This window comes from Hemiscyllium ocellatum, chromosome 24 (genome assembly GCF_020745735.1).
Source record: "Hemiscyllium ocellatum isolate sHemOce1 chromosome 24, sHemOce1.pat.X.cur, whole genome shotgun sequence".
Classification (NCBI taxonomy): Eukaryota; Metazoa; Chordata; class Chondrichthyes; order Orectolobiformes; family Hemiscylliidae; genus Hemiscyllium; species Hemiscyllium ocellatum.
Genome location: NC_083424.1, coordinates 33133630 through 33150595, shown reverse-complemented (window position 1 = coordinate 33150595; position 16966 = coordinate 33133630). Strand labels below are relative to the sequence as shown.

At 39.1% G+C, this 16966-nt stretch overlaps 1 protein-coding gene across 1 annotated transcript; it reads left to right on the top strand.

Annotated features, from left to right (window-relative positions):
• The first annotated feature begins 5726 nt into the window (after positions 1-5726).
• On the top strand, positions 5727-15605 carry bri3bp (bri3 binding protein). Its single transcript, XM_060844007.1, has 3 exons — positions 5727-5984; positions 12475-12577; positions 13360-15605. The coding sequence occupies exons 1-3, from the start codon at positions 5778-5780 to the stop codon at positions 13770-13772; spliced, it is 723 nt and encodes a 240-aa protein (XP_060699990.1). The 5' UTR covers positions 5727-5777; the 3' UTR covers positions 13773-15605.
• Positions 15606-16966: the final 1361 nt, after the last annotated feature.

Genomic DNA, 16966 nt, shown 5'->3' with positions numbered 1-16966 from the left:
GTGGAATTTTCAAACTCAATGAGATGGTAGTGTGCAAATTTAGTTTGTGTCAATCAGTGTAATGCATATTTTTTCTATTTAGATTTTTTAAAATGGTTAGTCTGTTCAATGGCCAGTATTCAATAATTGCACCTGAAATGTACAGCCATACTTTTAGACATTTTTACACACCTCCTCTGTATTTCTAGCATTTTTAGTTTTATTTCAGATTCATAGATTTTGTGATGTTTTTCTTTTTCTTGCACTTTGGCTTGTGTGTATAATTCAGACAAAAATGAAACATAGTTTATCTACATATTTGTGATACATACTGGGAGAGGGAGAAATTCAGCTCAAAAATACAGATGCTATCTTCTGACAGGGTGCGCATTGGACACACACACGACTACAGGCAGATGATGTTGTCAATCAACGTACAGTAAATTTTTGAAACCAGCCTATGTCCTGTCTTTACCTCATACACAATGTTTCAATTGAAAATGATTGAATTTTAACTTCCCTCAATTGATTGGTGCACCTGAGACCTTTGATGAATTAATTGTTTTATAATAAAGCAGTTGCATTGACTACTTGATCATACGTTAAGCCACATTTTGTGAGAGAAATGTGGAACAAACAAAACCACCTACACTGAAATTGCCATTTTTATGTGAAGACATTGAAATCCGCTAACTAGGTCAATGTCAAGAAATGGACTTGTACGCGCATTGGGTTGAAGGTATTAGGCAGTGTGGAGGTGTGCAGCTACTTCTGGGGTGTCCTCTGGAGAGATTTGGGGGGTGGGGCTTGTCAATGGTTCCTTCTCCATGCCTACTACCTCCACTTTGCCTCTTTGAGAGGGAGGGGCACCTGAAATAAAATCAAGGTCCTTCAACCCCTGTCACCTTGCCATTGGTAATGAGCAAGTGCTTCCTTCACTATTAAGTGAAAGATAGTGTGAGTGGGGTGCCAGAGGCCTGGTGCATAGCTAACGAGGTAAACTGCAGAGAATGTTGTGAGACAATATGATGGGACTCACAGAAAGAAACTCACCAGGAAACTCAGCAAAAAATGACACGGTGCCAAATTCTGGTAAAATTCAGCCTTTCAATATTAATTTCTGCTGGACAGATTTCTGTCATGTTGATGTTATTAAGATTCCTCAAAAACGGTCTGTAATAAAATGGAGTCAAAAATAAAAAGCAAAATGAACACTAACAACAATCTATTTCTCTAGTTTAATTCCATTAAATGATTGTCCCTTGAGTGCTAATTTATTGTCAGAAACCTGCCTAGCAACCTGAAATATCTAATAAAGAAGGCAAACTATCAGATTAGAACATGAATCTTTGACTGCATTCATTTTAATATTATTAAAACATTTTATAATTTTCCCCACCAACTCACACTCAGCATTAATGAAAATGTCTGTCTCTGTGTCATGATTCTCCAGTTCACACTTTCTTTTACTACCTTTTGCTGGAGAAATGCTTTTCTACACTTTTATTGATTAAATATGTGTACTGTTCCTTCTTACTTAAGTGTTACAATGGTTAGTCTCTTGTTGTCCACCAATGTTATTACGCACATTTGCAATTGCAGTTTCTTCTCAAAATTGAGTGCACCGACAGAAAAAGAATACCCAATTACACAGCAGAAATTAAAATATTCTCCAGACAGACTGTCACTGCCCATCCAAGTCCAGACTGAGTATCTATTGTCACTTTTTCTGATAATAATGTCATTATGAATGTGTTGAATTCTGAAGAGAGAACATTATTGCATGTGCACATAGAAATAAAATCGCTTGTAGACTATGTGGGCAAAATGACAACATCATTTACAGCACACATTTCCTTTTATTCAGGGGATGTTGACTGAACTGGCTAGCCTAACATTTATTGCTCATTCCTAATTGTCCTTGAGAAGATGTTAATGAGCTCCCTTCTTGAAATGCTTAAGTGCATTTGCTATAATGTAGAATCCTTAAACTGTGGAAGGAAGCCATTTGGCCCATCGATGCCAAACCAACCCTCTGAAAAACATTTCACCAAAACTCAACCCCGTACCCTATCCCTGTAACCCTGCATATCACATGGCTAATCCATCTGGCCTGCACATTCTCGGATACTATGGGCAATTTAGCATGGTCAATCCATGTAACCTGCGCATCTTTGGACGGTGGAAGGATACAGGAACACCAGGAGGAAACCCACAGAGGCTTGGGGAGAATGTGCAATCCCGACACAAGTGGAAGGTGGAATTCAACCTGGATCCCTGGCACTGTGAGGCAGCAGTGCTAACCTTTGAGTTGCCATACAGCCCTTATAGGTGCATACACAATGCTATTAGGGAGGGAATCCTACAATCTTCCAGCTGTCAGGACCGAGTGACACTGAGAAATGGGAACAAAATTCCATATAAGGATGGTGACTGTCTTGAAGGGGTTCTTCCAATTGATGATATCCGCATGTACCCGCTGTACTTAAGATAATGTCATGGGTTTGGAAGTTGTTGTCTCAGGAGCCTTGGTGAATTGCTGCAGGACATCTTGTGGATGGTACACATTGCAGCTGTTGTGCACTGGTGGTGGAGTGAGCTTCTGTGGATGCTGTGCCAAACAAGTGGGGTGCTTTGTCCTTGACGGAGTCAAGCTTCTTGACTTTTGTTGCAGCTGAACTCATCCAGGCAAGTGCGAAGTCTTCCACCACATTCCTAACTTGTGCTTTGTGGATGATGGACAAGCTTTAGTGAGTCAGGAAGTGATTTACCCTCTTCAGGATTCCTAGTTCTTCACCTGCTGTTGTAGCCACAGTATTTATGTGACTAGTCCAATTCAGTTTCTGATCAATGGTGGGCCCCAGGATATTGATATGGGAGATTCAGTAATGGTGATGCCAGTGATTGTCAGGGGTCAGTGGTTAGATTCCCTCTTGTCTGAAATGATCATTGCTTGGCACTTGTGTGCTACTTGACAGCCCAAGTTGAGATATTGTACAGATCTTGCTGCATATGAGGAAGAGTTGAGAATGGTGCTGAACTATGTGCAACTTTAAGCAAAAAAATCCCCACCTCACGCCCTTATGATGGAGAAAAGATAATTGATGAAGCAGCTGAAGATGTTTGGGCCTAAAATACTAGCTCGCAGAACTCCTGCTTTGATGTGACAGAGCAGAGATGATAACAGCCACAAATATCTTCCTTTGTACAAAGTATGACTCTAACCACTGGAGAGTTATCCCTGATTTCCAATTACTCTACTTTTGCTATGCTACCTTGAATGCCACACTTGATCAAATGTAACCTTGATATCAAGTGCAGTCAATCACACCTCACCCATATTTCGATCTTGTGTCCATGTTTGAACCAATGCTATAATGAGACCAGGAGTTAAGGGAGCAAGGTGGAATTCAAATTAAGCATCAGTGAGCAGTTTAGTGCTAAGTAAGTACTACATAATAGCATTATTTGGCTAACTAGCAGACAGAGTTGGCTTAAAGGCTGCATTGGCAACCAGTGGAATGCCACAGGAATCAGTGCTGAGTCATAATTATTTACGCTGCTTGTTATGACTTGAATGAGGAAGTTAAAAATCACACAACACAATTATAGTCCAACAGGTTTATTTGGAAACACTAGCTTTCTAGGCATCTCAAAAGCTAGTGCTTCCAAATAAGCCGGTTGGACTATAGCCTAATGTTGTGTCATCTTTAACTTTCTCAACCCCAGTCCAACACCGGCACCTCCAAATTTCGAATGAGGAAAACATGTTAGGACTTAAGGAAAGTGAATGCACTATTGCCAGGTTTGAGAACAATAAAAGAGTACAGGAAGCTGCAGCACAGAGGGATTTATGAGATAGTGTCCATGCATCACAAGAAACTAGCATCCAAGTTAGTGGGTATTGGAGAAGGAAAATGGGCTGGTTTGTTACTTCCATGGATTATTTATTTGTTACTTCAAAGTGGATGGTGTAAAAAAATCTTGCTAAAACTGTACAAGATAGTGTACAAGACTACTTCAGGAATACCATGCATAATATTGAAGCCTTATCTAAGGAAAATATACTGGCATTGGAGGCAATTGAGAAGGTTCACTAGGTTGATTCTGAGTATACAGGGCTATTCTTATGGAGAGAGGTCATGTAGGCTCATATTCATTGGAGTTTAGATGTGTGAGATGAGACCTTACTGAAATTTCAAGATTCTTAAGGCACTGCAGAGGCTGTTTCACTTTGTGGGAGCATCTAGGACCAGAGGACATTATCTCAGAGTAAGGTTTTGATCATTTAAGATGGACATGAGGATGAATTTTTTCCTGGAATCAAGTAAATCTGTGGACCTCGTTACTGCAGAGAGCTGACAAGGCGAGGATGGTAGTATCCATGAGATCATGACTCACGAATTTATCTATTAATGCTAAAAAGTAGTAAGAAAATTCAACATCTGTGGGTAAAGTCACATATCTGCGGTCTCAAAGCTATTTTTAAGCATTTTTAATGGGCTCTGCACTTACAAATTTCATCATTTGTGGGGGTTCTCAGAAATTGAACTATTGCACATACAGATGAATGACATTTGGAATATACAAGGCTGAGACTGAAGATATTTAATCAGTAAAAGAATCAATGGTTATAGGAATAAAACAAGAAAGTGGGGTTGAGAATTATTAGATCAGTTATGATCTAATTGATGGAAAAGACTCGATGACCTGAATGGTCCAGGTTTTCTGCTGCGTGTAATGGTCTTCCGGTTTAAAAAGAAAAACTAGGGGTTGGATAGCCTTGTCCTCTGTCAAAGTAAGTGCTATGAAAATATGAATGAATTAGCTTGTCACATGTACTCAAATGAGTATGCACATTTCACCAAGACTCATATTCTAGATTATCATATATAGGTACAGCTCACCACCACTTCTCAAGGACAACTTGGGACGGGCAATACATGCTCACTCAGCCAGCCCTACTCAAATGCCACAAATGTATAAAAATAAATTATACATTGATTATGATAGTTTCCTCTTGAAAATGACAGCGATCACACAGGCAACTTATCATTATCTCAAGTTTGCCTCGTATTTGGTTTACGGATTTAAGAAGAAAGGTCTTCCTCTTAAATCGAAAATTGTGGTGCTGGAAAATTGTGGTGCAGATCAGGCAGCATCCAAGAAGCAGGAGAATCGATGTTTCGGACAGAAGGCCTTCATCAGGACATTTCTGATGAAGGAATGGTCGATTCTCCTGCGCCTCAGGTGCTGCCTGACCTGCTGTGTTTTTTTCAGTGCCATGCTTTTCGACTCTGACCTCCAGCATCTGCAGTCCTCACTTTCTCCTCTTAAATGTTGTGTTCGTCTCCACAGATGGGGAATGACCTGCTGACTTGTTTCCATGAAATTTTTATTTTTTTAACTTCGTAAACTTCTCTTTTATTTCTAATCAACCTGTTTAGAGATGTTCTTACACACCTCTGGAGCTGGTTGCACTTGAACCCAGGCCTCCTGGTCCAGACATGGTGACACTACCACTTGCTATTTTTAGACATATTTTCCTCACCAGCCTGTTCAGGGATTGTAGTACACGCCTCTGAACAAAGTGCAATTGGAACCTACAGTTCCTGGTTCAAAGGTAGGGACACCTCCACCAGGTTTCTAATTTGTATTTTACATGATGAGGAGCAGTAGCACTATAAGTTGGTGGCCGGAGGGGTTTTCGGGTTACACAGGAGGTTGGTTCCGGGCGCTGCGGGTCGGACGTGTTTGCAGGGTGCACGCGGTGACGGTTGGTTTGGCTCTGCTCAGTGATGGCGGCGCTCTGCGGGCAGACGGTGACCGTGATGGCGATGGCGGCCGCGCTGCTCGCCGCCAGCTTCGTGTCGGTGGACGCGGTGAAATCCCGCCGCCAGGCCGGAAACGAGAAGCAGAATAACTTCTTCAGGCGGGCGGCGAGTGGCGTTTCCCGGAATCTGGCGGCGGTGTTCGGAGAGGAGAATGTGCAGGCGGTGCAGAAGGTGTGGAGGCGTGAGGCTGTGAATGAGAGAGAGATTGGGGAGGAGCGTGTGTGTCACCCGGGGGTACGAAGTGTGTGAATTAGTAGCGAAGGGAGACCTGTTTGTGAGTATGAGAGAGTGATGGGGGTGGGCGATCTAGACCTAGAATATGTAGAAATTTCTCGAAAAACTCAGCCGTTCCGCCAGCATCTGTGGCGAAACAGCAGCTCACATCCGAGTCATAGAGATGTACAGCATGAAAACAGACCCTTCAGTCCCTAGCCCTTCTTCAGAACAGGTTTTCCGGTTGTCAACCTTCTCTTAAGTACAGAAAGATCCAACCCGTTCGTCCTTGCTTTTCCCTGACGGGTGAACGGCACTTTCAATGCTTGTCTCTTTTTTTTTGCGCCCCCTCTGCTATTCCACACTAGATCTCCCACGTGTAGCCTAACCCATGCTTGATAGGAGCATGCCTTCTTTACAATCTGATTTTGCCCCTTGAGATATAACCTGGCAACTTTTGTTTTTTAACCTGTCATGCTTTAGTGATTTACATATTTGTGCTTCCACACCTGTTTTCAAAGTATTATGTGATTTCCTTATTTCTTTTTTCAAAATACAAATCTTTCTTGTCTTGACATTAATTTGTCATTGTATACTCCATTCTGCTTGATTATTAACTTTGTTGTGTATTTTGCTGAAGTCCTCCTCTGTGTTGTCAGTGGCATTTTTAGATGGTGTATTTTGACTTAAAATAATCTTTCTGAATGACAGTGGCCACTGGATTGACCTTTTGAGAGGTTCTCTTTCACTTCACACATTCTGCTAGTCTAAATACTCTTTACCGTCTACTTTTTGCTGCTTTTGTAGCAAACTAGCTCCTATCTTTTGATATTTGACCCCTGAATCTCTGAGCTCCAAAGTTTTTTACTTCTGACTATCTGCTGGGCAATAAATGCTAACCTAGCCATTGGTGCCCATATCCCATGAATGAGTCAAAACATTTGCTCATCACCCCTACTCTCTCCAACTTGAAAGGTAACATTTAAAAATTATGGACAAAGGTAGAGGTAATTCCAGTTTGTTACAGTATTATGCCAGATTTGCAACTACTGTAGACAGAATTGTCCTGTGAGAAAGTGAGGATTGCAGGTGCTGGAGATCAGAGCCGAGAGTGTGGTACTGGAAAAGTACAGCAGGTCAGGCAGCATCTGAGGAGCAGGAGAATCTATGTTTCAGGCATATGCCAGGAATTGTCCCTACCCCATTTTGGGGGGCACTGAGTTCCCAGGTTGTGTGTTTTGGAGGTAATTGCACTTGAGACTCCATTTTATATTTGCTGTTTTGAGGTGGTGACTTATGATTTTGAAGTGAGATGGATTGTTCTCACAGCATGCCTCAGTGTTAGTCTCACACTTTCAAACTGTTGCTGTAAACAAGTAATTTACTAGAAACGTTCACTGCATGGATTCACTTAATCTGTGGAATACTGATTGTATCACTATTCTTTACAGTGGTGTTTAAGCTGTCTGTGGTTGATGCTATAACCATTTGTGCAAGGATAAGAAATTTCCACCGGTTGGTGGATTTCTGATTTTTAGTTAGTTTAATTTCCTCCCCATCCTTAGTCCTTGGCTTCCCAATTACCTGACCCATATAGTAATGTTCTGGCATTCATGTTTTAGTTTATACCACTTGTATTAATTGTACTAAATGCTGAAGTGGTGAGGTTACTGTGATTTTGTATAAATGAATATGCATTACTTCATTAGTAATACGTTTTAAACAAAGGGAAAATTAGTTTAATAATCTTGACCTTAACACATTGTCACTTCAAGTGGCATAGATGCACCTTACTGACTTTGCTGTGTAACGTGTGTGTCTCTTTGTCATCTTCAGCTCTTGACTGGCTATAGGGCAACATTGCATACAGGACAAGGTGTTTGTTAGTGATCTGCACATTTTCTTTCCATTGCGTTTCATTTCATTTCCCGAGTCAGTCAAGTGTTTCACATACACCTTTTTTTTTTATATAGTTTTATTTTGCTGAATTATGTCTACTTTTGACCACTTTTTTTTAAATGTAACCCTCCAAGTTGGTGAGAATAGGGCTGATGAGAAAAATCTTTTTTTTGTCATGAAACATTGGTGTCCATGGCTAGATCAGCATTTATTGCCCAGAGGACAGTCAAGAGTCAGCCACATTGCTGGGATCTCGGGTCCCATATTGGTCAGGTCAGGTAATGGTGACAGCTCCTTTCTTAAAGGGCATTAGTGAACGAAATTTGGTTTCTACGACAAACACTTTTACAATTGTCATTAGACCTTCGATTCCTGAAGTCAAGCAATAATAAGGCTAGTACCTTCATCTTCCCCACTTGTGGAACTTTGAAAATCGTGCAGGACAATGTTTGTACTGAGATATATAGACATGAATCTGGTCAGGAGAGCACCGGGTAGTCTGGTTCAGAAGTGGCAGTCTATGGATGGTTATTTTAGAAGGATGGTGTCCTTAGAGATTTTTTTTCCCGGAGCAATTGTCCAGTTGAAAAAGTGAACTGAATTGTTCAGTTATGAATGCTTCAAGTTTGGTCTGTCCAGACCCAGCTGAATGAAATGAATGGAATAACAGCTTGTTTGAGAATGAATATCAAATGAGCATTAAAATAGCACAGGAGCAGTGAAGGAGCTTAAATTGATGGTAGGAGAGGATATAGCTGAATATAGTCAATGTACAATTGGAAGCTTTCTATTGAGGAGCTGAAAATGTGTTGTTGGAAAAGCGCAGCAGGTCAGGCAGCATCCAAGGAGCAGGAGAATAAAAGGTAGGGAGGAGAGACTTGGGGGAGGGGTGTTGGAAATGTGATAGGTGGAAGGAGGTTAAGGTAAGGGTGATAGGCCGGAGTGGGGGTGGGGGCAGAGAGGTTAGGAAGGTGGTGCTGAGTTCGAGGGATTTGACTGAGACAAGGTGGGGGGAGAGGAAATGAGGAACTGGAGAATTCATCCCGTGTGGTTGGAGGGTTCCCTGAGATTTGGAGGAAAATGGTGTTTTTTGACACAGCTGAAAGCTGCAAGGAATATCAGGGCAGCCAATGCTTTAGTGGTCACGATGTCTGGTAATAATTTCTAGCTATTGACTTGAGGCATTTCTGTATACTGTTGGTAGATAGGGAGTTGTAACTGTAACTTGTTAATGAGCCAACATGGAGTTTTTATCTACTTGTGTGAGCTGTTTGCTGTCTGGCTTTCTAATTTTTACATGTACGTTTTTTATTTTAGATTTCGTACTTCCTTTTTCTGCTTCACTTCTGATGAACCTCTATTGCACATTACTTGTAGCCTTATGTATTAATTTATAAGTTACTTTACTTTGCCCTCAAATGTCTAGCTCTAAAATTGTGAATATTTTAACTAAAGATCTATTTGTGATGGAAATGCCCTCAACCCCAACATGTGCAGGTTGAATATAGTCATTACAGAGAAACGTCAAATATTTGAAGGACTCTGGTGGGAAGTGTTTTGTTTGATTAATTGAATGTTGGGTAATCAAGTGCTGGATAATGTAGCCAAGCATCGGGAACTTGTGATTTTGCTCGAATAATCCGAAATTCGGTTAATTGAATACCAGATAATCGCGGTGCCTCTATATATGGAAAAATACTTTGAGTACAGAAGGTGGAGCTATTTCTGTGCCTTTAGTGTTTTCCTGTCTGCTGTTCCTTCAGTGGTTTGTGTTTTGCTGCTCTGTTCTTCTGGAAAGTTTCTTTTCACTTAAAATTAGCTGCTTTTAATTTGAGTTGTTTAAATGCATATTGCTGAAGTATTTGTAATTCTTTAAAGAGAAAGAGGCAGTGCTGTAGTTGCTAGTTGGGGATCTCCCTTTTTTTGAAAACTTCAATTCTTCTGTTTTCATATTTCTATCAGTTAACATGAGGGCTTTACACTTGATGGATTTCAATTAAGTATGAGTGTAGTTGAAGAACAGTTGCAAACAGAGCCCAGCATTTAAAGTGAGAATATTATTGATGTGTGCCTGTATAAATAGTAGTGTGGTCTATTGACTGTTACATCAGTTCACCTTTGCATGTACCATATCACGACTTGGGCTGATAAATGGCAAATAACATTTGCAACATGGGTGCTAGGCGGTTGTCGACTTTAGCAAGAGCATAGCTATCTTTCCCTAATGTTTGGTGGTATACCATTGCAGAGTGCCACACCTTCCTCTTCCTCAAAGTAGGTCGCTGTTGACGTTAATGTGCCTGACGTTAACGTGCCTCTGCGTCCTACCAGATAAATGTAGGATTAGTATTCTCTACTTCCTAGATGGATCTAACAATGTGTTCAAGTTCAAAAGCATTCTGGGTAAGGTAGTCTGGCACACCCTTGGCCATTGGTGTATTAAGACCACGGTGTCTAATATTTATAGATTGCTGTAGCGAACTGCTAGGTTGTATTGGGTGACACTTTGCATATCAGTAACTTGTGTCATCTAAAGAACAGAGGCAGCAAGTACTGGGAACCCAACAAAATCCAAATTATACATTGTCCTAAATGGATTCATTTCTCTGTTTTCTTCATTGCTGGGTTGAACTCATGAAATTTGTTAATGATCAGCATTGTAAGAATGTTGTCTTGCACTTCTGTAGACTATGTGAAGGCTCCCCAATATTTTCCAGGACAGTAATTAAGAACAGGTAGTAAACACTGGCTTGTGTCTCTGTGCAACTCCCTCCACTACACTTGAAGTAGCAGCACTTTGAAAGCTTGTGATTTTTAAATAAATGTGTTGGACTATAAACTGGTGTCATGTGACTTCTGATATTGACTTTTGTAGTATGGAAGTCTGTTAAGTTATTCTGATGATCTTGAATGTCATGGATTAAAATAAAAATATGCTGGCAGTTTGAGAAATCTCTGCTGTGTTGCATTATTAACACCGGGTTTGCTTACCTTGTTTTCATAGTGATACTTGTTTTACTACTTTGTGAAAAGCATCCTCTAGTGGTAATAATTTGCATAGATACAGTATAAACCTGAATCTAATGCTCTGCATAACAAATGCACAGTTCATGGCTTAAATTTTCATTTCTGCTAAACTTTGAAAATCTACTAAATGAAAAATAAAAACTTAACAGTTTTAAGGTTTGTTTGTTATTCTGAGTGAGTGTCTAACACTTGGTCCCTGGGAGATGTCAATACAGTAGGTGAAATGACAGGAGGGAGGACTGAGAAGCCCTTTTTAAATGCATTTTAGAAGTGTGAAATGGAAAAATTAGACTTGGAGCAAAATATGACAGCGATGCTCCAAGCATCAGGACCTGATAATGCTGAAGTCTTCCACTCCATTTATAGGAATTTAGATCAGCATCCAATGTGTCATAATTTGCAAGACAATAAACCAAGTGTAGGAAATTGAGATTGTATTGGACAAGTGGTTTATGCATAAACATAGGCTGCGGAGCCTCTCATGATTTTTATTTGGTTAGTAGATATTGACATTGGAATGAAGGTGTGAAGGTCTTTTTCAATCTGAGCCTTTTGAATTCTGTATTCTAAAAGGCTGTGAATCAACAGTTATTGAATATTGAAGACCTATATAGATTGAAGGATGTGGGAATCAAGCAAGAAAGTGGGATTTGTTAAAGTTTGAACCCCAAAGTTGGTCTTAATAATTAAACTGATCTAACTAGTACAGAATATGGTGTCTAAAACAATTTTATTACTGTACTTAGGTACTTGTGACATCTGTCTATTGAAGGCCAAGCACAAGGTCTCATGAGATGTGATATTAGTCGGTGATATCGCTCTCATTTCTAACTGTTTTTCAAGCTTCCTTTATATTATGGTTTAGATTGAAAATCAACTGTGATCCAATTGGAAATTGGCTTGCACCTCCATTGATGCTTTATTTTTACTAATCATTCAGAAGGTGTGGGCACCATTGGCTGAAACATCATTTATTGCCCACCCTATTTAGTCTTGGAGGTATTGGTTGGATGTGTCTTGAGCCACTGCAATTTGTGGCTTGGATATACTCGCACTGTGCTTATGGAGAGGGAGTTCCTTCACGGTCACTGGTTCAAAATCCTGGAACAGCAATAGATCTAAGTTAGGATGGTGTGAGCTTGGAAGGGAACTTGCAGATAGTGGTGCTTCTGTGTATCTGCTGTAATTTCCATTGTTAGCAATAGAAGTTGCTGCAGGGTATCTTATGGATTGTAGCTGCTCCTTTCACTGTCAGAGTGAATATTCAAGTTGTTAGATGTAGTGCCAATTAAACAGTGTGATTTGTCCTTGATGGTGTTGGGCTTCTTGTGTTGTTAGGGCTGCCCTCCCATCTGGTTAATTGGGACACATTCCTGACTTGTGCCCTGAATGTAATAGACAGAGTTTGCGGAATCAGGGGAGTTTTCTTGTTGCAGAATTTCAGTGCTCTGACCAGCTCTTGTAGCTACCATAATTTATATACTGATTAAAATCCATGGTTTAATGAGAAATATTCTTTTAGTTCTTCTCCAGGATTACTGAACAGTTTGTGTTTGGGATGGATGTGCTTTTGCAAACCATCTGGAAAATATGGATGGATCTTCTGGATATTCTTGGAATTGATGGTAAGACTATTGTTATACGTCACCGATTTTTTTTTTTTAATGGAGAAAATTGAAGTCAAGGAAGTTCTTGGTCTTTATGCTTTTCACGACTTGCTTCACTTGTCACAAATAAGAGTGTGAGCAGCTTTTCTGTAGCCACTAAATGAGTGCTGGAAGAAGACCTACACATCCCTTGAGTTTTTGTTTTCATTTTAACGAGAACTATATAGCTTTATACCTTACTTTCTATAAACTTTGAACATCAGTCATGAGGCATTTTTTAAGTAGTTCAAGAGTAGCTTTGGCAGTAGAGTCTAAAAGACTTGGCCACTGCACTTGCATTGCATAGTGGGTTGCCTGAGCGGGAATGTGGGTTTTGTAGATCCATTTCACTCCCAGCTTTTGTTTCATTTAGAAAATACAAGCAATCATTGATCTTGAACTTGACAGTAACTTACAGCTGCTCAGCAATTTTAAATCATCAAATTATTGTTCCAACAGCCTTGTGCACTGGTGAACTGGCACAGCTTTTAATCATCATTGTGCTGCAGATCATATGACATTGTGGAGCAGACTAAAAACCCCATTGTTGCCTGGGATGATCTCTAACATTTGTATCTTATACAACAGGGTTGTATGATTGGATATCTATTTTTGCAGTTGAAATACATTGTGTAGGAGCGAATGTATAGCTTGGAAAGCTGAATAGTTTGTTCTTTCATTTCTGTAAAGAATCTATAGTGACCAGCTAAAGTTTGTTATCGCAAGCAAAATTTTAATTCTCCATTTTTTTTTTCTTGCAGGATCAAATGTGAGCCAGTATTTGAATCCAACAACAGCTGTAACTCACCCAACTCAAGTTCTGCTGTTAGTTGTTGCTGTGCTTGTAGCTTATTGGTTTTTGTCAATGTTTATAGGGCTTATATTTTATACATTACGCATAACATGTGGTGGGTGCTTCTGGATTGCACGAATTGTCTTTTTTGCCCTTGCTTGCCTCTACATTCTGCAGAAATCTGAAGGTGATCCTGAAGGTGCCGTGCTCCCACTTTGTTTTGTAGTTTTGACTTACATTATGACTGGTCCAGTCGGCTTTTATTGGAGGAGAAATACTAGTCATGTTGAGGAAAAACTAGAACATCTTGATGGTCAAATCAGGCTTATGAACATTCGTCTCAATAGAGTATTGGAAAAACTTGATCAAAACGCTGGTTAGTGTGAGAAGGAATGCTGTTGCATATCACCAGCACTGTTTAATGGATAGTGAATCACTGTCTAACAAGTGTGAATAACCCATGTTTAAGGATTTATATTCATTAGTTTTTTTTTTGCAATCGTTTAACCATGTTTTTATTTTTATACTTAACTGGTTTATATTCATCAGTCACATGATAAATGGGAATATTTTTAAAATTCTTAATTTCCTTTTCTTTGTCTTAAGTGAATAATTAATTTATCTTTAGCGCAAACAAAATTAAATTTGCTACCAAAAATGCCAAACAAAGGACCCTTTTTTTCCCTCAAATTCTGTCTTGCTAGAGGAACAAGGTGGAAGAATACATTTGTGCACTATTGTGATTTATTGTGTTAGTGCATTGAATGTGAAGGATAGTTGTAATTTTAAGTGTTTAGGATAGTTTGTGAAACAACTGAGTAAGTTTTTGAAGTCAAAAATCTGTATAATCTTTTCATCCATTTCCCTTCTATCCCTTTCAGTGCTGCTACATTATTTGACTCTAACTTACATAAGTAAGAATCTGTTTGAGTAGATGTTCTCTATGTAATGTGCTGTAGTAAATGAAAAATAACCATTTCTATTGTGCATCTCACTAGTGTTTCCCCTTTTTCTTGGTTCTGTGAATGCATTCCATATGAACAGAATTACTGTATGGAAAGTGTATATTTTTCAAACTGCAGATTTTGCCAATGAATTTCTATATTCTGGATATTTAAGATGGCATGTTTGTAAATGTGGTGAAAAAGTCTATCAGGTTATCTGTATATAGTTCAATTATGGCATGTGATATTGAAACAATTGAATAAGAAATTCTCCAAACTAAATGTGAAAATATCTACTAATGTTTCTTAATCATAAAGACTTTCTGCCCCATCTTTGGTTTCCACAACAGCTCCGCTGAAATAGTAGGGAACCTCCAATCTGTAAAGTTGGTCTCACAAAGTTGTATTTACTCCTCTTTTTGAGAAGTGGTCTTTTTAAATTCCACAAGGTAGATTTTTAGTATGACAATATTAGACCTGAATGGCATTAAGTGAGGCAGTAATGTCATTCTCGTGTGTGTGTGTTTTGGAGCTGGTGGATCCAATTCAATCAATTTAGTGATGAAAGGTCCTGAATGTCTTTGCCATGATTGTGTAAAGAAAACCTCGGAAAGAAGGATTTTTAACTGATGAAATTACTGCAATTTACAATGAAGCTGTATGGATCTAACACTATCCGTAAAGTACCAAGAAATTGCATTAATTTACTTGATTCCAGATGATGTGCCTTTTGGGAGTAAATGATGGTTATATGTAAAGATCTTTCGAAATGATTAAAAGGAAACTAAAGGCTGACAATATTTGTTTGCTCAGAAAATATTGATTTCTCTACCCGTAGAAAGAAAGTAGAATGAGAATTCTTGTGAATTATGACATGCAGAATAAACAATCTATTTATTAGACTATATTGTATATTGTTATGATTTAAATTGCATCAGTAACTATACTTGAGCTTGTTTTGACCAAATTTACCAAGCAAGATGGATTGCAATAATTACAGACTTAAGATTATTTAATGTACATGGGTTTCTGCTGACTTCAGAACATTTGATTCTACATATATCACAAAATTGATCATGACAGCTGTAAGAAGTAGAATGATTTGACATGCCTTTTAAATTTCACAATTTTCTTTTAATAAAAGCAGTTCAAATATCTCCAGAGTCACGTTTTAAATTGGGGTGTTTGTTAAATTTGCTGTATTTAAATCTCACTTGATGTATTTTGGATTGTGTTCAACCTCCAGATGTCATTTTTAACAAAAATGGATAATAGAATCTGTTAAGCACAATGTTACTGTATGTTAATAAAGATTTAAAAAACAGTTGGTGTTTTAAAAATTTTTTGGGATATTTTTGAGCTTGATCTTTGACCATCCAGCTGTCGTTTCCAGGACTGTTACTGTCTTCATCCCCTCTGATGATCTCCCTCCAGAAGCTCCTATCTCATTGTACACAACTGCGCACAGCCCTATCTTCTCAAAATTTATAAACAGAACTGCTTAGGCAGTCTCTTAATTCTAGCCCGTTCATGCCACACTGAACGTACTACTTAGTATCTTGATTCTATTTTTTTTCTTCCTGCATCCAGTCTCTCCACTTAACATTTGTGATTTTTCTGATACAGTCAGTTCTGCTATGACATGTTTCTTCAATGTGAATTGGCTTTAACACAATTTAAGAATTTAGACTGTTACTTGTAGAATGCAAACTTTCCTTACCTGTATTTTTATAACTCTATTCTGGCCCCATTAGTTTAAATGGTGTGACTATTGCGCGATTGCATGAGCATGGAAGTGTTTCTCTAATGCATTGAGTTTCCAGCACATCTGGAATGAGGAAAGTTATTCAATTTCACTTCTTGGTTGCATCTCTGACTCTTCCTTTCCTTGATTTCTTTGTTTCCATTTCTGGGGATAGGCTATTCTTGAAATACAGGTATTCATTACAAACCCACTAACTGCCATAGTTAATTTAACACCATATTTCCCCTCAATACTTCCTGCAAGGTCTCCATTGCATCTGTTCTGATGATGTTGCCTTTCACAGAGGTACTTCTGACACATTTTTTATTTTCTTCAGCATTGGATTTCCACCCATTATCTGAGCTGTTTCACTTTTATCTTCCACTTCCCCTCCCTTCCTGCGCAACAATAGGGTTCACATTGTCCTCACTTTCCATCCCACCAGTCTCTGCATTCAAAAGATCAACCTCCACCATTTCCACTACCTGCAGCAAGATGCCATCATCGAACTACATCTTGCCTTTCCCTTCATTTTGCAGAGATCATTCCCTTTGCAACACATGAATCCATTTATCCATCACTCCTAAGTTTCTTCCCCCCCCAAATGGTACCTTCCCATGTCAGAAGATGTAATAATTGCCCTTTTGCTGCCCACACACGTACAGACGTGCACACATCTCTTTCCAGTTGGAGCAGTGGTTTACTTTCAATTTAGTCTGTTATGTTTATGACTCCAATAAGGTTTACCCTACGCTTGCGACCAAGTGCAGACTGATTGATTGACTGCTTTGTGGAATATCTTCACTCATTCCTTGGGAATGACCCCAAACTTTCAGTTCCTTACCATTTTGTTGTCATTTTCCCTTGCAACCAATGCCATAGCTTCA

What these genes read in the sequence shown, in the direction of transcription:
- bri3bp (XM_060844007.1), top strand. Translation starts at nt 5,778, where the DNA reads ATGGCGGCGCTCTGCGGGCAGACGGTGACCGTGATGGCGATGGCGGCC. An exon ending in ATGTGCAGGCGGTGCAGAAG is followed by an intron (nt 5,985 to 12,474) that starts GTGTGGAGGCGT and finishes ATATTCTTTTAG; the next exon opens with TTCTTCTCCAGGATTACTGA. An exon ending in GGATATTCTTGGAATTGATG is followed by an intron (nt 12,578 to 13,359) that starts GTAAGACTATTG and finishes TTTTTCTTGCAG; the next exon opens with GATCAAATGTGAGCCAGTAT.